This window comes from Ovis aries, chromosome 8 (genome assembly GCF_016772045.2).
Source record: "Ovis aries strain OAR_USU_Benz2616 breed Rambouillet chromosome 8, ARS-UI_Ramb_v3.0, whole genome shotgun sequence".
NCBI classification, from domain to species: Eukaryota; Metazoa; Chordata; class Mammalia; order Artiodactyla; family Bovidae; genus Ovis; species Ovis aries.
In genome coordinates, this window is record NC_056061.1 from 86,699,977 (window position 1) to 86,726,767 (window position 26,791).

Here is a 26,791-nt window from a genome sequence, read left to right on the forward strand (position 1 = left end):
GCAATATTTGATATAGAAAGGAATAAATGCTTTCTAATGAGACATGGCTCTTCTGAGGCTGTCAGTACTTTTAGATGAATCTGTAGCTTGTTAAAAAAAAAGACAATGCATTATCCCAAGACAAAAGTATTTGTTAGTCTTATATAGTAGTTTATGGAGCTTTGTGTATATGTCTTTGTCAGTGAGTGTTTGAGTGCTTTAAGCTTTTCTGATGAAATAAAATGCCTCATGCTCTCTCAGTATCTTACTTTGCTTTATCAGTGTTAAGTTGTTGCTGCTCAGCCAGGGATTGTGGTTAAATGGGAGAATGTGTAATAAATGGGAACTAGAAAAATATATGTAGGATTTTTTTCCCCCCTAAACTGTGTCTCTTAACATTTTGACCCACAAATTTTTCAGAGGAACAGTCTTTTTTGCCCTTATTTGAACTAAGGACTTGCTTTGTAAAAGACAATCAGTCTGTATTACCCAGGTGAACTCTTTTTGATATTGAGTTTCTGTTATGATTCTGGAAATTTCTCTGATGTGCTTCAGTTTGTGAACATCATTCTTTTGGTGTGTTGGACTGGTTAGCAGAGTATCTGCATCCTAGCAGGTACTCAGTTGCCTCTGTTAACTGGACACTGGGAAAAGGAAGGGCATGGAATTAGGTAGATTGCTGGGAGAAATATCAATCACCTCAGATATGCAGATGACACCACCCTTACGGCAGAAAGTGAAGAGGAACTAAAAAGCCTCTTGATGAAAGTGAAAGAGGAGAGCGAAAAAGTTGGCTTCAAGCTCAACATTCAGAAAACGAAGATCGTGGCATCTGGTCCCATCACTTCATGGGAAATAGATGGAGAAACAGTGGAAACAGTGTCAGACTTTATTTTTGGGGGGCTCCAAAATCACTGCAGATGGTGACTGCAGCCATGAAATTAAAAGATGCTTACTCCTTGGAAGAAAAGTTACGACCAACCTAGATAGCATATTGAAAAGCAGAAACATTACTTTGCTGACTCAGGTCCGTCTAGTCAAGGCTATGGTTTTTCCTGTGGTCATGTATGGATGTGAGAGTTGGACTGTGAAGAAGGCTGAGTGCCGAAGAACTGATGCGTTTGAACTGTGGTGTTGGAGAAGACTCTTGAGAGTCCCTTGGACTGCAAGGAGATCCAACCAGTCCATTCTAAAGGAGATCAACCCTGGGATTTCTTTGGAAGGAATTATACTAAAGCTGAAACTCCAGTACTTTGGCCACCTCATGTGAAGAGTTGACTCATTGGAAAAGACTCTGATGCTGGGAGGGATTGGGGGCAGGAGGAAAAGGGAATGACAGAGAATGAGATGACTGGATGGCATCACGGACTCGATGGACGTGAGTTTGATAAACTCCGTGAGATGGTGATGGACAGGGAGGCCTGGCGTGCTTCGATTCATGGGGTCGCAGAGAGTCGGATACGACTGAGTGAATGAACTGAACTGAAAATAATCTAAAGAAATAGTTAGCAGATCATCTGCTTAAATTTTTGACACAAAATAAAGTTGGTGACATAAAAAGGAAAGGCAGTTGATGTGACCATAAGTGTCAGATGGGGAAATTCAGATTCTCTGAAGTAGTGCTGGAGAGCCTCCTCTTCAATCAGGTAAACAAACCACACTAGATCTTTCAACAGAGAGAATAAAGTAATCTGTTAAATGGGTGTTGAAGACTAAAACAGGAGAAAGGAGACAGAGTGTAATACAGTTTTAGAAGCTCTAGGAATTTACTATTATCCCAGGACTGGGAGATAAAAGAGAGAGAATGGTGTTGTTATCACCATATTACCATCACAGAAGTGGAGAGAGTTCTGTGCAGAGGCAGGATCTCTGACAGAGCCACCCCTTGGCTGACACAGAAGCTCAGCAGCTCACAAGAGTGCGCACACTGGTTGTGCCTGAGGGGTGGGGCTGCTCCATGAGGCTGGTTCTAGAAGTGCTGGGGAAGAACTCTGGAGCCTGGGCGGAGCTGCCCCCGACAAGGTGCAGGGCTGAGAGCAGCTGGCACAGGAGGGCCGCCCCTTCCGCCCTCAGCCAGCACTTTGGCCTCCTTTCAATGCTGCTCAGGGTGTCTCAGTTGTGGGCGCCTAACTCACCAGCTGGCCTGGAAGACACAGAACTACGTAGAGTCCTAGACCTGGCCTTTGGAAGCGTATAACAGGTCAGCTTGAAATTTAATAGTTTCTGTGTCATCTTGGAGAAAAATACTGTGAAAATGGAGTGGGAGGTAATTTTTCTGCTAGCTCTTTATATACTAAGTTAGGAAGTAGACCTCAGATTTGTATTAGCCATCTCCTTGACATCTCCACTGGGGTGTTTAAGCATTTCAAGTTTCGTATTTGCAAACAGAACTTTTGACTCCATCTCCCTTCGCCTTTAAAGCTAAATATCGTTCTTTAGTGTCCCCTTTTCCCTCCTCCACTCTATGCAGTCGTCAAGTCCTGTCAGTTCAACCCTCTGTCAGGGCTGGTACCTGCCCCCAGCCCCGCCCAACCACCCAGTTCCTCTGTTCCTGGACTGGGTTAAAGCTGATGGCTGGGTTTCTCCAGTCATACTGGAGCCCCAAACCATCCATTCACAAAATACCGAAGCAAGCCTTTTGAGACAGGCACTGTGACGTCACTGCCCTGTGTAAAGCCCTCTATTTAAATTTAAGTTAGTCAGGTTCTTTGTCAGACTTTTTAGCTGACAGAAGCAGATGCAGGTAATGATGGGTATTAATTCTTTATAAACTTCGTCACTCGTTCTCTTTATTACTTGTTCAGCCCTGTTCTCCTAGTGAATTAAGTTATGTACTTTTTATTTAATGCTTGGAAAACCTTTTCTACTCATTATTTCAAATTTATAGAAAAGTAAGAATCAGTCTTTAAAAATGTATTGAGAAGGTTCATATTTGTGAGGCATTGCAGGCTAGAAGACTGGTTTATTGGCTGTGCGTTGATTCATAGCTACAAATCATGAAATTTTCTTAAAAAAAAAAATGAAAAAATAGAAGAGATACCTTCTTCCTCGTGGCCGTATGTGATTGATTACCTCAAAAGGAGTAGCATTAATTTAGAAATGTTTAGGAAAGGCTGAACTCTGGAGAGCCAGTGATCTGCCTGGGCTGCAAGAAGAGGCACATACAGCATGCTTCTGGACCAGGCCTCCTCTCGCTTAGAGGCAGAAAAGCACGGAGTATATTCCAGGAGACAGTGGACAGACGATTTCAACCAGTGCAAAACATTTGGAAAAAGGGCTGCTTTTAGAAGTTACTCAGCACCTTGAATGCTAAGCTGGAAAGTTTGGGCTTTTATTACAAGCAGTAGTTCAAATTATTGTGCTAGTTGACATTTTAATTAGTTGGAAATATTCACATGTTTGTTTTAGCTCTCTGTTGTAAGTAATTACATTATATTCATTTTTCTTATGTGAATTCTTTGATGAATTCAAAAGATACTTCCACTTGAAGTCACCATAAATTACATTGCAGAAGGTATAATGAGGACTTTGGATCAGGTACTCTGGTTGAAAGCCAGTTTTGCATTGTGACATTTGGTAAGCTACCTAACCTTTCTGAGCTTTGGGGATAATGAAGTACCAGTGCTGTAGATCTGTTATGAAACATAAATGCTTAGATGATGAGGATTTAACATCTAATTCTAATAAGGTAGAACATTGTATAAATTGTTCTACTTTAAAATGTTACTCTGATCTGATGTTAACCATGAACTATTTTGAGCACTTTAACATAGCTGTTATATATAGCTGATAACATAGCTGTATGTTAAGTAATATATGCATAAGTTATATATATTTGTATAGACCCATAGTTTGTCATCCTTAATTGCAGAACCCAAAAAGTTCAGAGAAGCATGTCTATAATCTGTTTTTATCCCACTGAGTTCAAGTAATCTTTATATAGTGTTTTACATGTAAAATACATTTACTCCATGACCCAGCAATTCCACTTCTAGGTAATTATCCAAGAGAATTGAAAACTTAAGTTTTCCCACAAAAGCCTTGTACAGGAATTTTCATAGCAGCTTTATTCACAGTACCCCCAAAACTAGAGCACCCAAATGTCCATAGTCATGTCTGGAGACACACAGCATCATGTTCTGTGAGTGCAGAGTGGGTGGGAGTGCTGAGGATGCAGGAGAGGCTGGTTCTGGACTGTTCCGCCAGGAGACATTGGGGCAGCCTGCCCCACATGACGCGATGCAGTGTGTACCGTAATGCGTCACTCGTGTCGGCGGCCCCCGGTGACTGTGTCACCATGGTGCGCGGCACTGACACCACCTAGTGAACACGGGGCTGCACTGGTTTTCATTCTCTGCTGTCGTCTCTAGATGGGTTTTGTTTGTTTGTTTCCTACACCCTGCAAACGTGCATGCACACACGTGTATACGCACGCCCTACACATGCACACATGCATTTCTCCCATCATCTTTTTCTTTGTCTTTCTCCCAAGTTTGACAGTGCATCACCAGCTAATGAGTATGGTTAAATCGTTACCCAAAAGAAACTGTTCAGTGAAAACATGTGTTCAAGCACCTCTTCTTTCTACAGCACTGCTTGTGAAGGGTTGTGACTCGTTTTTTTCATCTTTATTTCTGCCTAATATTCAGACATTTTCAAATACGTAGCACTTTTTCACTGTGGAAGATGACTGAAGGTGTACTTACTGTCTTTATGTTTAAATAAGGTATAGTTTATATACTTGTAGTATTCTGTTGCTGTTGTTCAGTCACTCTTTGTGACCCCATGGACTGCAGCACGCCAGGCTTCCCTGTCCATCACCAACTCCTGGAGCTTGCTCATTCTCATGTCCATTGAGTCATGTCCCTCCAACCATCTCGTCCTCTGTCACCCCCTTCTCCTCCTGCCCTCAATCTTTCCCAGCATCAGGGTCTTCTCCAGTGAGTTGGCTCTTCACATCAAGGTCTAAAGTATTGGAGCTTCAGCTTCAGCATCACTCCTTCCAATGATTATTCAGGGTTTATTTCCATTAGGATGGACTGGTTTGGTCTCCTTGCTCTCCAGGGGACTCTCAGCAGTCTTCTCCAGCACCATAGTTGGAAAGCATCAATTCTTTGACACTCACCCTTCTTTATGGTCCAACTCTCATATCTGTACATGCCTACTGGAAAAATCATAGCTTTGGCTGTATAGACCTTTGTTGGAAAAGTGAAGTCTCTGCTTTTGAATACACTGTCTAGATTTATCATAGCTTTTCTTCCAAGGAGTGAGTGTCTTTTAATTAGGTTTAAATCGGAAACAACTTACATTTTAATTTTCAGTATTGTTAGCTTTCAGTAGACAAGTTAAAGCAGTTTTATCATAGTTTATTTATAATTCTTCTCTTCCAGTGATAGTGCTAACTTATTTTTCTTTAGCAGGTAATTGTTACAGCTTTCAAGTAAATCACATTACTACTTTTTTTTAAATTTATCTGTTCACGTTCATAGGAATCAGGAAGAGTAGTTCCACAGAGTGCAGGTATCTTCTTCACCTTCTGTGACTGCAAGTAGGTTTCTGACAAGTCATCAGTGGCACACTAAACATTGTTCATGATGTTTCCACTTATCTTAAACTTTTTTTGTAGTTTGTTAAAAGCCCCCTTAGCAGTTCTTTTTATTACAAATTATGGTACTCAGTTTGCTGTTACAGTGCCAGGGACAGTTTTATATAATAAGAAAGGGCTGAGAAGTTTGTTACCTGCTCGTTTCTTGAATCAAGAAGGACCAACGTTACATCAGAAAAACGTATCATTGGGTTTCTTTCCTTTTAAAATGTTAAGTCCTGGGAGTATCACATGTGAAATGTGCGAGCAGCACGTAGTTCCATTTCTACCGCTTCTGTGTGGGTGAACCGCATTGTTCTATGGCTTAAGTTTATTCTGTAGGATTTAAACATTTGAGATTTCTAAATAAAGTGCCAAAGCCTTTGACTGTGTGGATCACAATAAACTGTGGAAAATTCTGAAAGAGATGGGAATACAGACCACCTGACCTGCCTCTTGAGAAATCTGTATGCAGGTCAGGAAGCAACAGTTAGAACTGGACATGGAACAACAGACTGGTTCCAGATAGGAAAAGGAATAGGTCAAGGCTGTATATTGTCACCCTGCTTATTTAACTTCTATGCAGAGTACATCATGAGAAACGCTGGATTGGAAGAAACACAAGCTGGAATCAAGATTGCCGGGAGAAATATCAGTAACCTCAGATAATGCAGATGACACCACCCTTAGGGCAGAAAGTGAAGAGGAACTAAAAGCCTCTTGATGAAAGTGAAAGAGGAGAGTGAAAAAGTTGGCTTACAGGTCAACATTCAGAAAACAAAGATCATGGCATCCGGTCCCATCACTTCATGGGAAATAGATGGGGAAACAGTGGAAACAGTGTCAGACTTTATTTGGGGGGGCTCCAGAATCACTGCAGATGGTGACTGCAGCCATGAAATTAAAAGACGCTTACTCTTTGGAAGAAAAGTTATGACCAACCTAGATAGTATATTCAAAAGCAGAAACATTACTTTGCCGACTAAGGTCCGTCTAGTCAAGGCTATGGTTTTTCCTGTGGTCATGTATGGATGTGAGAGTTGGACTGTGAAGAAAGCTGAGTGCCGAAGAACTGATGCGTTTGAACTGTGGTGTTGGAGAAGACTCTTGAGAGTCCCTTGGACTGCAAGGAGATCCAGCCAGTCCATTCTGAAGAAGATCAACCCTGGGATTTCTTTGGAAGGAATGATACTAAAGCTGAAACTCCAGTACTTTGGCCACCTCATACAAAGAGCTGACTCACTGGAAAAGACTCTGATGCTGGGAGGGATTAGGGGCAGGAGGAGAAGGGGACAACCGAGGATGAGATGGCTGGATGGCATCACTGACTCGATGGACATGAGTCTGAGTGAACTCCGTGAGATGGTGATGGACAGGGAGGCCTGGCGTGCTGCGATTCATGGGGTCGCAGAGAGTTGGACACGACTGAGCAACTGAACTGAAATAAAGTTAAAGATATCTCATAGAGATCATTTAAAAATAACTCCTAGCAAATGACTTGGGGAGATGAGGTGGATCAGGAAGATAGGCAGTGATAAATGAGAACTAGGCTTTGCACTCAGGGAGCGTGCTCGTTTCTTGGTAGTTGTGGTATACAACAAACTGGAACTCAAAGCAGAAACATATGCTCTAGGGATGACCCTCTGAGAAGGCAGCATTTAGGTTGAAGTCTGCAAGGTAAAGTAGGATTTGAGAAGAGGGGTGAGGGGTAGTGTGGAGTGCAGAGAAGCAGTCAAGATGGAGGCAGTAGGAGGAGGCATAGAGATGAATAACAGGAAGTGATTTGGTTTGATTTATGCCATAAGATAATAGATAGTAGGAGATTCGTTGATTGAACTTGAGAAGATTTTTGGGATCAGACCGTAAGTAGCTTAAATGTATTATTATTGTTAGCTAGTAAGAGACTACAAGGGTTTTAAGACATGAACCTGTCAAGAAACATTAAGATGAAAGTTGTGATTTGGGCAGTTAACTGGGCATTGTGCATAGATTGATTGGAGAACAGATACTCTTAACACATTATAGTAGCTTTGGTAATAAACCAATAAGGCCGAGAGCAAGAGTGATAGCAGTAAATGAGGAGGGTGGGGCAAGTCCAAGGTTAAGGAAATGGCCTAACGGTTTGATGTCAGAGACATCCCTGGTTTTTGCCTGGTGTGTACTTAATAATGTTAGTAGTGCTGCTTTTTGCTGGGAAGTTTACATGGCTTGGACAATGTATCAGATGATCTTAAAGACTGATTTGCTTTAGAATTGATAGGTTTGCTAATTGAGGGGAGAAAGGGATGTAATAAGAAACTAGTATGTAGACCAGATTTTTAGAAATTCTTAGGGTTATGATTTTGTTAAATTTTCTTCTTTTGGAGAATTAAAATTTCCTTACCTGAATACCACAGTTGAATCTTACATGTTTAAAATCCCAGTTTATTTTTTATTTTTTGTATTTTAATGAAGATTTAGACTCTTTAAAATGTTAGATACTGTAGAGGCTATACTATATTTAATTTACCTAACATTTTCATTGATCCCATTTAAAAGTAAAGCTTTTTCAGTGATTGTTAATACATCAGTGTAGCTTATGTATGGAGAAGGCGATGGCACCCCACTCCAGCACTCTTGCCTGGAAAATCACATGGACGGCGGATCCTGGTGGGCTGCCGTCTGTGGGGTCGTGTCTGACTCTTTGTGACCCCGTGTCCTCTAGCCTACCTGACCCCGTGGACTCTAGCCTACCAGGCTCCTCTGTCCATGGGATTCTCCAGGCAAGAATACTGGAGTGGGTTGCCATCTCCTTCTCCAGGGTATCTGCCCAACCCAGGGATTGAACCCGGGTCTCCCGCATTGCAGGCAGGTGCTTTAACCTCTGAGCCACCAGGGAAGCCTTACGTAAGAAGTGTCCAAATAGAAATGGAGCTGGTGGCAGTTGAGAGCATCGCGGGTTAATATCCCATTAGTGAATGGGCTTTAGCATGTAGCGCCTTTTGTCTCCCCTGGAGAAGGAAATGGCAACCCACTCCAGCGTTCTTGCCTGCAGAATCCCATGGACAGAGGAGCCTGGCAGGCTATGACTGAGTGACTGAGCACGCACGCACGCGCTCACTCACCTTTTGTTTCCTGGATCTTTTTTTCCTAGTTGAGACTGGTGGCTGTAGTCAAGTGACACCTATTCTAAGGTTTTTACAGATACGGCTGTAATGTGTATGGACCGTTTCAGGTGCTTAGTGCTCTTGTCTTCTCCACGTATAGGCAGAGGGAGAAGACAGCCTGAAGAAGATGCAGCTGATGGAGCTTGCGATTCTCAACGGCACCTACAGAGATGCCAACATTAAATCACGTAAGACCAGAGCGTACAGCTGTCTTAGCTGTTTTGTCTGAAGACCCCCCTCTCCTTTTGGCAGCACAATACACCAACAGTTAAAGTGAATTGTCACTTGATATGGGACTCACTGTTCCATTTTTACTGTTTTCAAGAATGAGGGCACTCCCTTGATTTTATTTTACATCAGCATGCCTAAGTTTTTAGTTTATAACCTTTTCTTTTATTCTTTTCAATGAAATTTCAGCTTCTGAATTCAAGAGTTTCAAAAAAAGTTTTGTTAAGTACAGATTTAAGACTTCTAGTTTATTTTGTTACATTTATGCAAAGGAGAAGTTTTTTCTAAAAACTAAAAGCTAATTTGGAATATATATGAATGCAGTGATTCTTCTGTTGAATTCTGTTCTTTCACCTTGCTTGCATGGTTTTCCTCCAGTATTTTTTTTCTCTATTGATTTCATACATGAGTTCACAGAGAGCAGTAGATGATACTATTTTTAATCCTGTTTTCCCCTTAATGTGTATTGTGCATGCTTTCGTAAACTGTAAGAGGATTGCTTTTTTATATTTAAAATGAAATAGTGTGAAATTTATATTTTGAAACAATCTAAGTTTTATTCATCATTCATATGAACATAATATTTAAATTACAGGTATAGAATTTTAAAGACATAGCCTGCTTTCCAAAATATAGACACCCTAGTGTGTTTAGAGTGATTACTTTTTATAAATGGTTGGCTTTAATTTACTCATGAAAATGAGTATATCATTGATAGTCATGTGTTTAGGAATGTGAGGTTTTTTTTTTGTATTTTCTATGAAGAAGTTAATCACTACAAATACAGAAAATTAATAACTGTTGGTTGTTTTGGCTAAGTTAATACAATGAAAATTATTCTTTACTCTTTAGAAATATACTAAAACTGTATTTCTGTGGACTCCAGTTACAGAGTATTTTTAACATCATTTAATGCAAGTGTTTTCTTGTGCTTCTGCATGTACCTTTAGTCTCATGAGATCTTAAAAATATAGACATACCAAATACATGAAGAAAATATAACCTGTTTTAATGGTCTCATTCTGTTTTTTCCCCAGTGGCTTTTTAAATTTTGCACAGTATTCTTAATCACATTGGGGAAGGGGAAGCTGTTTCGCATTTGATTGGTGTGCTTTGGCATTTTTGTGTGATCAGCGCGTGTACTAATGATTTCCTTTTATTTTTCTTCTTTTCTGCTTTTTTCTTTTTCCTCCTTCCCTCTCATTTTCCGTGTTTTACACTGCTGTCTCTGTACTTCCTTCTAAATTTCTTTGCTTACTGTAGCAGCCCTTGCCTTTTCTCTTGCAGCGACGGCCCAGGCTGCTCCGAGGATTATCACTGGGCCTGCGCCCGTGCTCCCACCAGCTGCCCTGCGCACTCCGACGCCGGCTGGCCCTACCATAATGCCTTTGATCAGACAGATACAGACCGCTGTCATGCCAAACGGAACTCCTCACCCTACTGCTGCAATAGTTCCTCCAGGGCCCGAGGCTGGGCTAATCTACACACCCTACGAATACCCCTACACGTTGGCACCAGCTACATCAATCCTTGAGTATCCTATTGAACCTAGTGGTGTATTAGGTAAGTTGTTCTCCCTGTATGGTTAACAGCATTTTTTTCTTCATCACTTTTGCTGCCCCAGACTTTGAAATGATATATCCATTTTAGAGAGGCAAGACAAGCTTCCACTGGAAAGACTGAGAATTATTTCAGCCTCTTAGAAGGGTTCCCCCTTTCAATAATTGTACCTGAAATTTATTCAGATGCACTCTGGTGACTGACAGTCACTTTGGTTGGGTAAATTTGCAATGAACATTTTAAACAGAAAATGCTTTTCACGTTTGACATCACCAAGGTCGTTCTGAGTGTTAGATCCCACCCAGAGGCCTTTCCCTCCATCAGCTCCACCACCCAGAGTTTTTAGATGGCTTTTGTGTTGGAAATTTATTTGTCTGCTACATTTTCAATTTTTGTGTGAAAGTCTTTTGAGACATTTTAAACCTGATGTGTGTTTTCTGATATTTGTGGTCACTTAAAATATGAAAGGGACAAGATAAATAGTTGCATTCTTCAAGTTTCTTCAGTTTTTCTCTTTTGAAGTCCTAGTTAATATTAAAGATAAGAGACGTTCTTAGTTTCAGTAGTACAGTATGGAATTGATAAGTAATACCTGATAAGTGATGATAAGTGATTATAAGTGATAATCACTGATAAGTGATTCAATAATCACTGAATTAGAATCACAATTGAGGCAAAAATTAAGATCATGCTGTAAACACTCAGTTTTACATAAACAAAAAGTGGTGTGCTTGAAAAAGACATTACTGACGCCTTTTTTTTATAGAGTGGATTGAAATGCCAGTCATGCCTGATATTTCAGCCCATTGACTGCTGGATGAAGGACTAGAGCAGCAGCTGTTCTAACACGACCAGTCAATGTGGACACACTGTTTCTGCGCTGCCCCTTTGTTTTACCAGACAGAATTTGAGTTCTTTTTTCTTGAATTGTACATGACTTTGGTGCTGCGTGCATGCTGTTGACTTTTAGGACTTTGATCTTTTAAAGTTATTTTTTCCCCCAGTATTAATATTGATTTATCAAAATTTGAAAGTTTTTAATGAACCTGGACACTAAGATTGAAACTTGAGAATTCATTGTTCAATTAAAAAAAGCCACAGTGCTCTGTATGTTATCTGTGTGCGCATGCACCCAGGTGCGTTCTGTTTCATGAGCAAATACATTTTATTGTACGTTTTCCGTTTATCTCTAATCATTGTAAAAAGTATTATAGGTCAGAATCATACAATAGAACTGTTTCTGAGAGGCTTGTTTCTGTTGCACATTTCTTGAAGCATTTTTAAATAACATGTAACCTGTAACCTGTTCACGTTTTCCTTTCTGTTAACGCTCTGCCCTGTGGCCCCATGCTGCTCCTTTCCCCAGAGCTCCTCTCTGCTGCACGCACAGCGTCTGTTCGAGGAGTTTGACTGTTGCTTCCCGCAGGGCTGGCACTCTGAGCCACCAGCTGCTGTTCCAGCACTCTCAATGCAAGATCTCACTGATTTTGCCTCAGCGAATTACGCTTATATAAGATTAGTTTTTCCAAAAAGGAAAAAGGGGTGATGGACCAGTTTACTGCTTAGAAACAGCAAGAGGCACTGCAGTAAAATTTCCCATTTTAAAGCAATCTGCTTTTGTTGTGTTGGAAAATTTTTATTTATAATACTTATTAGACTGACAAAATTGAAAGTAAAATACACAGATACCTAATTGACATGCATAAGGTGAATAATAATGAGCGCTAAATGACAAGATTCCATTATCAGTTTTATTTCTCACTTTGCCACCTAAGCAGTGAAACATGATATTGACCACTTGGAGAACTGAGAAAATGAATTTCAAGTTGCTATGTTATAATCAACTTGCACACAGATAACATGCATGCTATATATCAAGTCTCACATGAGTATTTTGAAATAAGCAGTGCCCTTCAAAACAGATGCAGACATATGTGTTGGTGGTAGTGAGGAGATTGGTATTAGCCTCAAATCTTCATTGATGACTAATTTTTAATTCCCTTCCTTTTATCTTTAGGTATGGCTTTCCCAACGAAAGGCTAAGAATTCAAGAACGGTCTTAACTGAACCCTCATCAGATCTGAATTTAACAAATGCTTAGTCTCAGCAGCCTCCAGGGGGGTGGGAGGGAAGCTTAGCCTAGCAGTCAGTGACTTACTTGCACTTTTTGCACACTGATAGAAAATAAAAGTATGTTATTAATTGGTTTAGTCTGTAATCTTACAAAGTAACGGTAATTTATAAAGGCGTGCATAGTAGTATACTGACTGCTAAGTGTACGATACTGTTTGCTTTACTAATCACCTAATTCATTGCAGTTCATACTTAATGACTCGAAGTTTAGAACCACAATCTGTAGGCTTTAAGAATTGCATTTAAACCTTCTTAAGTGATAGACTCTGGAAGTGTGGTCTTAAGGTTAGCAAATAATTGTCAGTATTAAACATGGCATTATTTAAGTAGTCCTGCTGCAAGAAAGGCACTTCAGTGAATATGTGACTAGTAAAGCCTAACTATGTTTGGATCTAATAGAGTTCATGAAATCTGTAACTTGGGATTATAAATGAATGGATAAAATAGGTTAAGGCCAAGATGATTGAAATGAATGCAATATTAATAGATGCATATATACGCAACATTTAATGGTTAATTTTAAGACTACTGTGCCTTAACGTGTTTCCTAAAACAAAACTTTTGTAGTAAATGAACATTTGAAATCCATTGTGATAAACCTGCTGTTAATGTTTGTTTTCTTTTCCCTTGTGAATGTTTTCTAACTTTGTCTTGGTAATTGCAATTTAACTAGGTGCGGTGGCTACTAAAGTTCGAAGGCACGATATGCGTGTCCATCCTTACCAAAGGATTGTGACCGCAGACCGAGGTTAGTTTAGTTCTGCAGTTCTTGTTTATGAGAAATGCGTTGGGTGTTCATAAAGTTTGCGACACCACACCTGATGGAAAAACGTCACTGCTTGCCTGCCATCGTTTCTTTTCCTTTTCTAAATTAATTCATAATAATTAAAAGATTTAAGGGTTGGGTTTTTTGGATGTTTTCTTTTCCTCCCTTCATGTTTTAATTTATTAAATTCTATTTTAGTATGTACAATGATTTATTTCTACTAAAATGTAAATTAGTCCATCTGGGGAGCTATTAAATTCTGATGTTGCCTTATTTTTCAGGAATAATTTTTGCCCAAATTTACCTTTTAGTTGTTCTGAAATTTTGGGTTGGTTTTGCAAAAAGAACTAAGCAGATGGTGCTTTAATGAGAGAAGTAAAGGAATATATTCCTCCTGTGTCCTTTTGGAGAAAACTGAAGATTTAGTTTTCATTTTCCTTTTTAATAAGATACTTGAACCCCACTGTATACATATAAGGATATACATGTCAGGTCCCTAGCTGAAATCAACAAGGGCCTGTGAAGATGACTTTGATGAAGTTGGATTTTTTAATAAATGAGAAAATCGTTTCCCTTTTATTCTTACATTCTTGTCCCAAAATGGATCCTTTGATTCCTGTCATTTGCTGCTAAAGGTATTATCTGAAGATAGACTGTCTCTTGAGATTTTGTGGTGATGTGAATCCAGCTGTTTGAAAGTCCTTTTTTGACTAACCCGTGACTGGAAAATAAGTCTTCATTTTTCTCCTTTTCCACATGTATAAATTGTGTCCTATATATGCCCTTGGACCCTTCTATAAAATTATTTATGTTTATTGAGGAGTGACGATTTTGGTTTATTGACATTGTTTTCTGAGTTTGTCGTTACAAGGTAGCAATCCAAAACAAGATTTTAAAAAAGGATTTTTTTTTTTGAAAACTTTTATTATGGCACATCTTTACCTACTAATTAATTTGATCAAAAGGTCTCTAATATTAGTGGTGGAAAGTGATGTATTTACGCCCCAATCCTACATTTTCTATGAACTTGAGAAAGACCTAACCTGTCAGTTTCACAGAGTTAATACTGATGGACGCAAATGTTGTCCACATCAGAATAAAATACCTTTCCAAAGACATGGATATTTATTTAGCATCATACATAATTAAAGAGTTTTAAGACTTTTAACTAACACATATATTACTCATAGAGATTACTGAATAAACAGACCCCCCCCCCCCAGGTCAGTGGTTATCTATGAAGATAATATAAATGTAAGTACGTCATGCACCACAGGAAATAAATGACCCTTTTTGTGTCAGAAAGTCTCCTAGTGAAGGAGGAAATTTTTTAAAAAAATCTTTAACTTTTCAATTTAAGGAAATTGAATAATTCCACAAAGAATTGGAAGTTTTTTACATTGTTAATGTCTAAAAAAACAGTTTTAAAGACTATTTTAAAGTAGTTTTTATTCTGTTAACCTTTCCCTGCATGCCCTTTTTAAGAGATTTCTCATAATTTTATTTTAACACAATTATTGGTCTACTCCACACTCCAGTGCCTTGAGACAGTTGAAAATACTAGAAAGATTATACTGTATTTGAAATTGACAGCACATTCCATGAGAAGCTCTTTTGTAGTTTATGTGTTTTTGTTAGTCCTGTCACTGTTTTTATTCAAAATGCAATGTCAGCAAACCGAAATGCTCTTTTTTTCTTTTCTTTTTTTAAATAACAGATACTTGTATACTGCTGTTACTATCACTGTATATGCACTCACTGGGTCTAAGGGAGAGCTCTGAAGTCCTTCACTTAAATTATTTTATGATACTACTGTTTTCTCTATTTTTGAGTTTTTTTTTAATGATTATTTTTTAATCTTTTGAAGGGAAGATTATAAGTATTCATTTATGCACGGAAACTCAGCCCTTAGACATATAACCATGTAATTCTTCATGAGCATTTAGAGTACTGCATGGTTGACAGACATCTAGTTCTTCACTAAAAATAACCCCCCGTACACGTATTTCAAAACTGAATATGAAGCCTATAAAAGACCAACTGACTTTTTAGTTGTAATGAACCGTAAGTGGTTTTGCACGGTTGACACGCCTGTGTGTACTGCAGGCCAGGACTCGGCAGAGGACATATTCTAGGTTTACTGGTCTATATAGAAACAGTAGTTGGCTTGTTTATATTCCACACTCAAAAAGGCATAATCAGAAGGTTTCTAAATAATGATTTTGCAAAAACCATCATTTACATAATTTGTATAAAAAGCTTAATACAATTTTAATCAAAATTTTAAGTAATTTTAAAAATGCTTTAAGATTCTATATTTCTGGAGTACCTATGAAGTGATATGACTACATCATGTGAAATATTTATTTTCTTCTTTAACGTTGGAGTAGCAGTTTTTATTTTAATTAAATAAAATTCCAATTTTTTTCAACAAATTCAGGGAAGATTTGGTCACATTGAAGATACAGTATTTTTGTAGTATTTATAAGCTGTCCTATGTGATAGACTTTTAGAAAGCATTTTTTTTAATATGAAGGTAAACCAGTCCATTATATAGATTCTTTAAACTCTGTGAACATTACACCTTCTAGGTTTTGATTTATCAAGTGGCACAGAATCTGCCTTTGCACTGAATATCTTTTCATTCACATCTCCTCTGCCTTAGTCACAGTGGCAACAGTACAGAAAATTCTCTCAAACCTCAGAATATAGTAGAAATAATTAAAGCTGTTGAATGAGTCTTAAAAATCATACTACTGTTAAGTGGACCAAGTTTGGTGAAGCAGAATGTGACAGAGGTTGATTAAGGAAGGAGCAACTCAAGGACATTGGGAACGATAACTTTTCCACTTGAGAACTACTTTATGTTTTACTGTAATTTTTTTTTAAATTTTTTTGTTCTGTTTGTTATTTTGCAAAAGAAAATAGTATTTACAGGTGGCTTCTTTTAAAATATAAAATATAAAGCAGGAATGTATATGAAATGTCAGATTTTATTGTATTTGCAGAGTATTAGCTTTGAAATTGAATAAAGAAAGCTGTTTGTAGTTTTAAAATGCCTTATTGGTATCAATTAGAAAATTTCTTCTATTTTTTGATGTACTTAGAGCTTTTTGAGTATAGAATTTTAAATGGCAGGATTTTACAGTGTTTACATGCAAGTGCATTTTATAAGTGTTCTATATGTGTAAAATAGTATTTCCAACTGGAAAGTGTTGGCCGGCGCAGAAGGCCTGGCCCTTTTCTGGTTCCCATGATGTTGCCCACACTGCTAGACTACAGTTTAGTGTTGCTTTGTATCATGAGGCCAAGAAATTCCATGTTGTTTGTAAATAGAATAATTGAAAAAGCAATAAACATTTATTGAACAAAAGAAACTTTGTTTGGCCCAGAGTTTATGTTGAACCAGATTATTCATAGAAATTTAAATTTCTTTAGATTCATTTCTGTTAATCATTGATTATTAATAATCACATCCATCATTAATAGTTGCTTTAATGCTTGCATCTGAGAGAATACTAATGCTTAATAGCAGTCAGATACTGATAGCTGCACTGACTGTTCCAGAAATCTGTATACCAAACCTATTCATTGATGTTGTTTTCCAGTTTCCTTCATTGACTGCTACTAACTATTAGTTGTTAGTTGTATTTTATTTCTATTTTTCCTGTTAACAGTGTTGTTTTTTTTTTTTTTTTTTTTGTGGGAGTGGGCTCTCCTTCATTTGTTCAAATCATGATATGGAATTGTCATGATTTTTATTGTATTCTGTAGATGATGTCAATCAGTTTGTCAGAATTAAACATGCTTTTTTTTTTTATTAGTTGTGATTAGTTTTTCATGTTGTCATTAAGCCGTCACTAGCTGAAACTAATCTCTTCTCTATCTTTTCTTTTCTTTTTTTTTTTTTTTTTGTTTTTTGTTTCTAACCACCCAGCCGCCACCGGCAACTAACCTATGACCTTCTGACCTCTGAACTCTTCACCCAATGATGACCTGACCATGCCTGCCTGCTGATCAGTTAACTGGTAATCGCCTTTGCTTGCCTGTCGTCAGTGCAGCGAGCTGAGGCACTTGTCCGTTCGTCTTACCATCTAACCAAACAAAAGACAAAGAAATCGTTGTCCTCCAACTCAGCTTTTGTTTGTTTTGTTTTTTCTTTTTCTGTTTGGGTGAAAGTGGTTCTAGAACCTGCACTGAATAGTAGTAAAGCAATAAGGCCCAATTCATCCCACAGCACTGATCATCTTTTAATGTCCCACCCCAAGCGAACGGTAAGAAGGCCTCACTTCAGAAGGGGAGACAGATGGCCCTTAACTACTCAGTGACAGAGGCAGTTACTGTGAGAGACTCTAGGAACCTCTCTCCATAGCGAGTCGAAGCTCTGAATGTACTGTGCTGATGCATCATGCATGAACCTGTGGTCAGGGACGTCATTGGTGAAGCGATCTCAAAAAGTATTCAAAATTTGATATGCTCTTTAGTCACTACAGTGCCCTCAAAGGGCAGAAGTTGCAGCCTTTTTTATATTGCCTGCCAAAATTTGAAGTATTAGAAGTGTGCCATGAGAGAAAACTTAACAAGGAATTTTGGAAAGTAATGCAAAGAACAAAACTGCAACACTATTTTTAAAAAGATAAATATCTGAGTTAAAATTACTGAACCTTTATTTTACACCTCCTTTAAAAAATATATGAGAACAAGGTACATGCATTATGTGTCACATTACTGGGCAAACTGTTCAAATATTTTTTTTAAACCTCCCTGTATAGAAAAAAATCATTAAGGATGTAAAAGCCATGCTTGCCTATTTGCTGTATACATGTAATGAAATTGTAGATAAAGTGTAGTGCATTGAAACAAATGAACAAAAAAAGTAGATACTTTTACTATACAAGGGTGCTGGTGCAGAAAAAATATATATATTTTTGGAAATGTAGCATTTTATACTTTCAGGTGTTATAAAAAAAAGAAAAAGAACAAAGAAACCCTTTATTTCATTAAATGATTTTTTCTGGTGGTTGTCAAGAAACAAAAGACCAAAAGAGCCTTTTTGTCTTTCTTTTTTATTTTTTAAGTATTGGAATAAGTCTAAAGAAAAGAAAGTGCCTTATTTTCCTTCATGGTCATTTAGTCAAGTGTCTTGTAAGATCAGCTCCTCCCTCAGAATACAAGTCAATGCCTGTCACTCAGTCGCCCAGTATGTGAAAGAAGATGTGAGGGGAGACACATGAGTTGATGGTTTGAATTTAATGATTTTTGCCACATTACCTTGATATCAGTTTGCCAAATCTGATACTGTGAAAAAATTTGATAACTTTTCTAATTCCTAACAAGTGAGTTTAAAAGCATCCTTTTAAAATAAAAATTGAGTGCTTTTGGTAATTGGTATACTTAATGTTAGCCCAGAGGATTCTGAAATAAAATTTACATGTGATCAGAACACCATTTCATAGACAAAATTAGAACTTTATTTGGTGGGCGTGTTGTTGGGTTTTTTCTTATTAATCGGTGGTAATAGTATACACAGTAGTCTTTTTCGCAAAAATGAATCTGATTTTCATTCTGGATAACAGTGTTTCTAAATGACCTAAATTTAAATCAGACGCATTTCTACCGAACCAGATCACTTGTGTAGTCCATCTCTGCTGGTTTTAGTGGCCTAAGCCACCACCACACCCACCCACACACACACACGAACACACACACGCCCCCAGCCCCCATCTAACATTAAAGGAATGTGGGAAACCAGCATCATGGTGCGCATTACACTTAGCTACATGTGACATGAACTTGCAGCTCCTCCAGACGCTCAGTCAGGTTTGTAGCTGAAGTGCTTTGTGCACAGAGCTCTGCTTCTGAACTCTGGCTTGCAGATCTAAATGGTCTGTAAGTGATCATTAAATGCCCAGTACCAGATGTGGCAAATGGCAAGTGGCCGTAGGTCCCCAGTTCATCAACTCCTGCCCTCTACATACTTCACAGCTTCACAGTCAGAGGTCAGCGGTAAGCTCAGTAAGCACCTTCGCGGTGACCTCCATCATCTTGTCTCACTCGGAAACCGTTTTCAGTTTATTTACTATGCAATAGACATTGGTGGTTCTGTATCCAGCTAGCTTTGGTTAGCGCGCCACTGCTTGTCTTTCTGTTACACATCCAGTTGTTCTGACTTATTTTACCATATGTGCTGTGCCATTTTGATTTTTATTTTGTTTGGTTGGTTGAATAAATTTGCGACACTCAAACACTTGAGGTGATAGTTTAAAAACGATACCAGTATTTGATCCAGTTTCATCTCAACTGTGTTATACCTGGACATTTTAGATGTTTATCAAAGGTCTTTTATGGGGAAGAAAGTAAATGTATGAAATAAATGCGTGACATTTATGAGTAATGTTGGCTCTGAACAAACGTTTGAAAACTTAGTTGATAAAATTTTGGATCAACTGAAAAAAAGCATGACTTTTGAAATCTCTGAATGCCTTGGTTCTCAGTATTATCATTCTTTATTGAATTTCTTTCTTATTAAAATACGTAGTTTTTAAGACTTTTTTTTCTGACAGTATTATGTAATTTTTTAGCGCGGGTAGATGGGAGTGTCGCTTGTATGTTACCGTACAGCTGACATGTATTTTTGTCTATTCTTTATTATCTCAGTAGTTCCATGCTGTGTATGTACCATAACCAACCTATTGCCTATGAGAAACATGTAAGATAATGTATTTACAGCCATTGTTACAAGTTTATAATGTATTTTTCTATCTTGTTTTATATGTATGTTATATAACATTCAAAAAGAATTTTTTTCTTGATTGAGAAAAGGATACAAAATGCAAAATCCACAATTTTGATAACTGAAAATTGCCAATTGTTTTGCAGTACTTTATTATATTGGGTGTCTTGTCTTTCTTGGGCTTTTAGTTAGCTAATGAATGAATACATTAGACACTTTTGGGTTTTAGTTGGGATTTTACATAGCTTGCATTTTAATTCTTTGGTTCTTTGCTGTTTCTATTAACCCATAGCATTATTTTAATAAATGTTATAATATCAACCTACTAACTCTGGACTATGTCTGTTTATTAACCTTTACATGTTTAATTAAAATAAACAAATAAAGACAAAAGAATGTAAAGTCTTGAATTACTGGACTAACCCTGAAGGAAGTGACCACAGATAACATGGCGTGACTTGTTTTTGTGTTGTTTGTCAGCTGACGATTCCGCACACTGCTGTTAAAACGGCTTTGGTTATCCTGGCCTTTTACCTTGGGGGGAGGTGCCAGTAGAGACGGGAACAAAGTAGTGTTGGTTTGAGGCGTTCTTCTAGTCTTGCCACCTGCCTTTCAACTTCTGCATTACTAATTCCACACTTTCTTATTTTTCCTTCTCCAAAATAATCACTGTCTGCTCACAGCGTAAAGAGTAAAGAGATTTATCATAATGATATACCCAAGAAACCAGTTTGATTCTTTGTTGAACCATTTTTAAAATTTCTATACGTAGATAATCTGGTGGTCACATTATAAAGCACAGCATCTGGTGACGTTTTACCTTTCTTCAAATTGGTGTTTTAATTGGACGTTTTTCCAGTATACAGTTACAAACTGTTTTGGCTAGCTGCTCCCGTTAAGGAAAGCCAAAGGTAGAGTGGCTCCATGTCTCAGGCCAGCCCGGCGTCGCCGTTCATGACGACCTCAGACGCAGGCCCCTCAGCACAAGGCCAGACGGCATCGCTGAGCTTTCTCTCTCGCCCTGTTCCACAGTACAGTCAGAGTACTTCAGTACAAGAAGTCTGAGGGGGAGGAACAGTGCGTTTGAAAAGTAGTATATTATTGTGGTTTGCATGGGAGGTAATTTAAGGAGATTAATTAACTTACCTTCATGCTTTTCTTAGCTGCAGCCTAGGTGAACTGACCTCTACTTACCGATTTCTTTTAACTCTTGAGGTGGATTTATGTTTCACAGATACTGGTATTTCCTTTTCTGTGAAATGGTCCTCCTGGATAATAAAAATTCTCAGGACGAATTTTTGCATTTGCAAATAATGCCTTATTTTTGTAAATTGCTTTTTATTTATTTTAAAGTTCTAAAATTTGGGTCTGAAATGAGTCACATTGTTCCAGAAGACATAACCACGCCAATATGGTATTAACCAGACTGTCAAAACACAGTCCCATAGTAGATACACATACGTGAAATAGAATAGTGAGGGTATCAGGTTTAATCATAACTGAGATGGTTCTTTCGATCAAACAAATATATTGTTTCTCTGATGGGGAGGGGGCAATCTATTATTGTTAGGTAGACAGCTTTAATATGCTACTATCTTTTAAAAGTTCACATTGTCATACAATTAATATATATCGTTTTGTAAAAATTTGAAGATAACTTTCAAGCTGCTAGTATACAAGTCATCATGGTACCATGTCACTGAAGTTGATGAAGAATTTCTATGTATTGTATTCTACATTTTCTGAAGCCTGTGAATGCAGTCTCATCTCATTTTCAGTTAAGAGTACTTTTATGTATAATTATGTTGTATTGCCACCTTTTATGTTGGAAAAGTCCAGTTTTAAAATGCAAAAATGACAAAACCCATTTTTATACAGGCTATAATAGTATTAAACTTGAAATCGCCAAATTGTTAGAATGATAAAATACCAGAGTCAGCTTATTTTTCTATACTACTGGTATTTGACAAAGCAATTGGAAGTTAAGCTTTCAGTCGAGAAGTTGGTAAAGTTATGTACTTGCAGTCACGCGTCTTTTTCTTTGGGAAAATAGAGCATGAAAGTTGATATTCACCAACACACTAGTACACTCTGTGTGGGAGAGCCCACCCCAGGGGAGGTCAAAGCACCCTGTCTATAAAGCCAAGATACGCGAATGTTCACACAAGATAAGAGGTGGTTAAGGTTTCTCAATAAATACTGAGTAAATGTAAAGGGCTGTAAGTTTTTTAGTATACCAAAAGCAGACAGTAGGGGTAATTTAAATTACATTGATTTGCTCATTACCAAATCAACACTCTTCTATACCAGCTAACTTTTATAAATGACAGTCTAAAGTTTCTCCATTTTGAGGGGGAGGGGTTTGTGTGTTTGAAATAAGATGTCTGTCATGTCTTGGTAACAATTAGCAATTGTAGGGTTACCAGCAAGTGATTTTTAGTGGAATGAAATGTATTCCTGGATTATAATCCATTATTTAATAGCAAAAATTATCCAGAGAACTTTTTAGACTCATAAAGTTTCTAAGTAAATATAATTTTTAAACATTGTCAAAAGTTTCTTACTGTTTTGTTTAAAATGGAAAAATAATTCATTTTATAGATAATTTTAGAAATATTCATATGATACACACATGTAATTTTATCTGTGGTTTCTCTTAACATATTACCTAAGTTGAAATGCCTTTGCTGTGAAGACACATAACAAAATTATATGCCTCCCTGGTGCTCAATGCTGAATCAAACTGGTTCACCCGAGTGTAGTCCTCTCCTCTCTGTGTTTCTGCTGCACTAATTGCAGGGGGTTGGGAGAGAAGGAGGAGCAATCAGTTCACAGGGGAAGTGGTCGGTAGGCACAGCAAAGAGCACAACGTGGACTTCTCACTGCTTGCAATTTTGCTGTCCCTTCATGGCAAAAGACACCGCGTTGCAGATAAAGCACAGCTCCCAGAGTAAAAAATACATGTCTTTTTGAAAGTGCTATTATTGAGAAATTTTGATTACCAAATACATCGTTTATGGCTTAAATTGTAGTGGTGTGTATGAAACATTTAGAACTTGTGGAAATTGTATATACAGAGAAAAGTTGAAATAGGTCTTTCCAAATCGTATGTGAATGGAGAACCACGTATGACTGTACATGACGTGCAATAAACCAACTGGAAAAAGTGCATGTGCTTCATCCTCTCAAGCCGACTGCAGCTGAAACGCTGCTTGCTCATGCCCTTCCCCAGACTCACGTGTGTAAACATGCTCGTGTCCCATGCCCCTCCCCAGACCCACACGTGTAAATGTGCTCATGTCCCATGTCCCTAAACCCCACACGTGTGTAAATCCAAACCCCACGTGTATAAACATGCTCATGTCCCTTCCCAAAACCCACATGTGTAAATGTGAAAGTAGAGAGTGCACGTCACAATTGAGCTTCCACTGATGCATTTAACCCTATTGAGGAGGAAATAGAAGAACCTGACATTCTGGAGCAACATTACCCCTGACGTCAGTGACTAGATAAAGGAAGTCACTGAGTTATTTAGCTGCAGTGTTGCTCAGTTCAGTGTGCATCCAAATGCTTGTTTCTAACTCAGAAATGCAGGTGCGGTTGTAAGCAGTTTTGCTTTTGTTCTGGTGGCCCTGTGGCACCTTACTGCCCTGACCAGGGATGGAACCCTTGGGCCCCACACTGGAAGTGCAGAGGCTCACCCTCTAGACTGCCCAGGGACGTCCTCATATATCGTTTTTAGGTGTAAGAAGAAAAGAGTGCTGACCAAATTTTGATCTGTGGACCATGTGTCCAGGATTAATGTCACCAGTTTCTTGAGCACGGAAGAATTGGTTAAAAAGAAAGAAAGAAATCAGTGATGTGAAACCTTTTCTCAGAGATCTTACCTCGACATCTAAGTTTTAGGACTCCCTGCACCTTAAATTCCCAATCCTCGCTATTCATGAATGTGTTCACTGGGATTCTTTTCCCCGTTTCTGATCATTCACTAGAGCCTCTTGTCTTCCTGGGCAGGCTTCCCTTCACACGCTTCTGAGAGCAGCTGTCAGAGGTAGGACCCGAGCCCAGGGTCCACACCAGCCGCCCACAGGTGGCGTTTAGCCTGGCCGACGCGGGGTTGCTGTTGCTTTAGTCACCTGCCAGCTTCAAAGCCGTAATAGACATTTTTTTAAACCCTCTTCATAAAGTCGACCCTTCAGAGACCAGATTACCTAGAAAACTGGCCTGCATGTGCTTCAGACAGCTGTCAGGTGAAACGAGTTCCACTACCTCTTTTGAACCCAGGTCCTGCTGGTTAGTCGCGCCGCTGCCTCCGTATGGCCCGGAGTGTGTATATATATAAGGGTCACACCTGGGCTCTTGGAGGCCACACTTCATCTTGGTTTAGCCTTCTCACCTCCCTGTAGACACCAGTGCTTCCCCTTCACATTCAGAATGGTAATTCCAACCCTAGCTTCTCAAAGGGTATAATTTAAAACAAGTTTTCAAGTTTTCCTCCTGAAAGATCAGATTCTATTTAAAGATGGCTTTCATATTTCATCTATTAATATTTAGGGAGCAATTCCTGTTGCGTGAAGGGACAGGATGAATTTGGGTTTCCTTCCAGATGTCACTTTTTCTATATATAATTATCTACTACCTCTTAGTAGGAGCTCTTTTTGGTCTTGTTAGAAAGCAGTTAAGCTAATCGAACATTCAAAAAATATACCACACCTAAAAGAAAACATGAGTGTTAGTAAGTTCGTGTTTTTCCAGAAGTAGTACATTAAAATCCGAGTCTGCAGTGATGTACTGTTTTGTGGAGCAGGGAGAGAGGAGAGCCCACGACACAGGGGCCTGTTTTTATGGTCTCTGCAGTGGTTCCTGTTCAAGGGAGCATCTCAAAGTGAGGATGAAAAGTTTTAACTCCTGTGGTTCTGATTTCTTCGTGTATACCCTGGTTACTTAGCTGAATACCAAGGAGAACTAGGGGGAAGTGATTACAGGTGAAATATTCGAAGAAAATACTCTCAAATTAATCCAGAAGTATTTTACAGAACTATTCGAGTTGATACTAAAAATGCCATAATCACTCATTTAACTTCAAACACCTATCAGTGCTAGGGGAGGGATGAAGTGCCTTGCCTATGCTCGAAACCTGAATTTTAAAAACCTCTTGTCACTGTTTTAAGAGATTTAGCCTAAAAATTGCAACAGACTAACAGTGCAGGTGAGAAGGTGTCTTGAACACTTTCAAGTAAATTAGATAAATGATACTTTTGCCCAGTGATTTTTCACTTAGGTGAAAGAACATTGGAAAAACTATTCAGAAGTTAAACTTACTCTAAATTTCTAGATGGTGAGAAAATGGAAAACTTGATATTAGTGCGTGGAGCGCTGTACATGTGAGAACACCAGTGCTAGGAATTCTGAGAAGCTAAGGTCTAAATCAGTATGCCAGGGAAGAAACTGCATCAACAAGTCAAACGCCCCACCCTAAACTCGAACATTTTTTAAGCACCAGTTTGTGGGGCTATTAGCAGGAACATCGGTTTTTAAGTCAAAGGAAAAAAATTAAGAAACTGGGAACATATGTTATCACATCTGAAAGCACTCTGTCATCACTCACTGTTGGTTTCAAGATGAATTAAATCTCTCAGCTCCTGGAGCTTGTCATGAAAGCAACCTGACATAGCTAAGACACAAAGGGGAAAAAATGCCATTTATATGTCTGTGTCTTCCAAAGAACATTGCATTTTCATTGAATTCTACATGAGTCTGTGTAACAAAGACTGTTCTGTGCAAAGGGAAAACCACTGATGTGAACTCTTTCAGTTACCTGTACTAATAAACACCAAGAAAGCCTTGTAAATACCTTAACTCCTTCAGAGGTGTTAACCCAAATTCTAAATTGCTTGTTATCCTCTTCTGCTAAAGATTGCCCGCCTCCACCATGCTAGAGGATTTATAGCAAAGAAAAGCTGTTGAATCAAAGTATAGATTAGTATCTGAACTAAAACTAATGAGAAGTCATTGGCGGGAGGTGCAGCTTGTTTTAATTAGTGAAATACACGTGTAATATTTTTATCTACAGGACTCCACATCTGAGTAAACGTGCAGCAAGCTGTGGCTGGAAAGCATGTCATTAAGGGAAATATTGGGAAGCTCAATCTTTTCCTTACCGCCGTCTCCCCCAAATTCAAAGAGAGGTTCTCCTTTCTTCAAGACCCCATTGGACAGAGCTGGTGGAAAAACAAAACGTAAATTTAAAAATAATGCAGACTTGAAGGATGGAGCTGGTTACCACACCAACTCCCATTTCTTAAGTGTTTTTGTTCATCTGCGATCCCACTAGACCCAAAGGTGATGATGAGACAATGCAGGCTGTGAGTTCTGTCTCTTTGCAGGTTCCTAGCCGAGGATTTGAGTAAGAGGGTCGAAATGAGCCACCTCTAGGAGAATCCTGTCCTGGGGACAAGGAATGCCTCGGGTTTGGATGCCCAGGAGGCTCTCTGCCCACTCCTTTTCAGTCTGAGTTACCCTGTCTCCCCTATGAACGTTTCTGAAGAGTCGGAACTCTGTAGAACTGCCGTAATGAAGTTAAAATTCAGAAATAGCGGGGAGAGAAGTTGTCGGGCTGTATGTTAGAAAGGGATTGTTGTAGTACCAAGCTGTATACCAGT

At 38.6% G+C, this 26,791-nt stretch overlaps 1 protein-coding gene across 6 annotated transcripts in view; it reads left to right on the plus strand.

Moving 5' to 3' along the window:
• QKI (QKI, KH domain containing RNA binding) overlaps positions 1–23,298 on the plus strand; it is a 157,548-nt gene extending 134,250 nt beyond the window's left edge. The window contains exons 5-8 of one of the 6 annotated variants that reach the window (XM_027972641.3): positions 8,810–8,897; positions 10,201–10,500; positions 13,304–13,378; positions 17,334–23,298. In XM_027972641.3, the coding sequence (XP_027828442.1) occupies positions 8,810–8,897; positions 10,201–10,500; positions 13,304–13,378; positions 17,334–17,350 (480 nt within the window). In that variant the 3' untranslated portion in view covers positions 17,351–23,298. Of the gene's footprint in view, positions 1–8,809; positions 8,898–10,200; positions 10,501–11,263 lie in introns of all 6 variants that reach the window. The other 5 variants (XM_027972642.2, XM_027972645.3, XM_027972643.3 and 2 more) reach the window with 5 other exon arrangements.
• Positions 23,299–26,791: the final 3,493 nt, after the last annotated feature.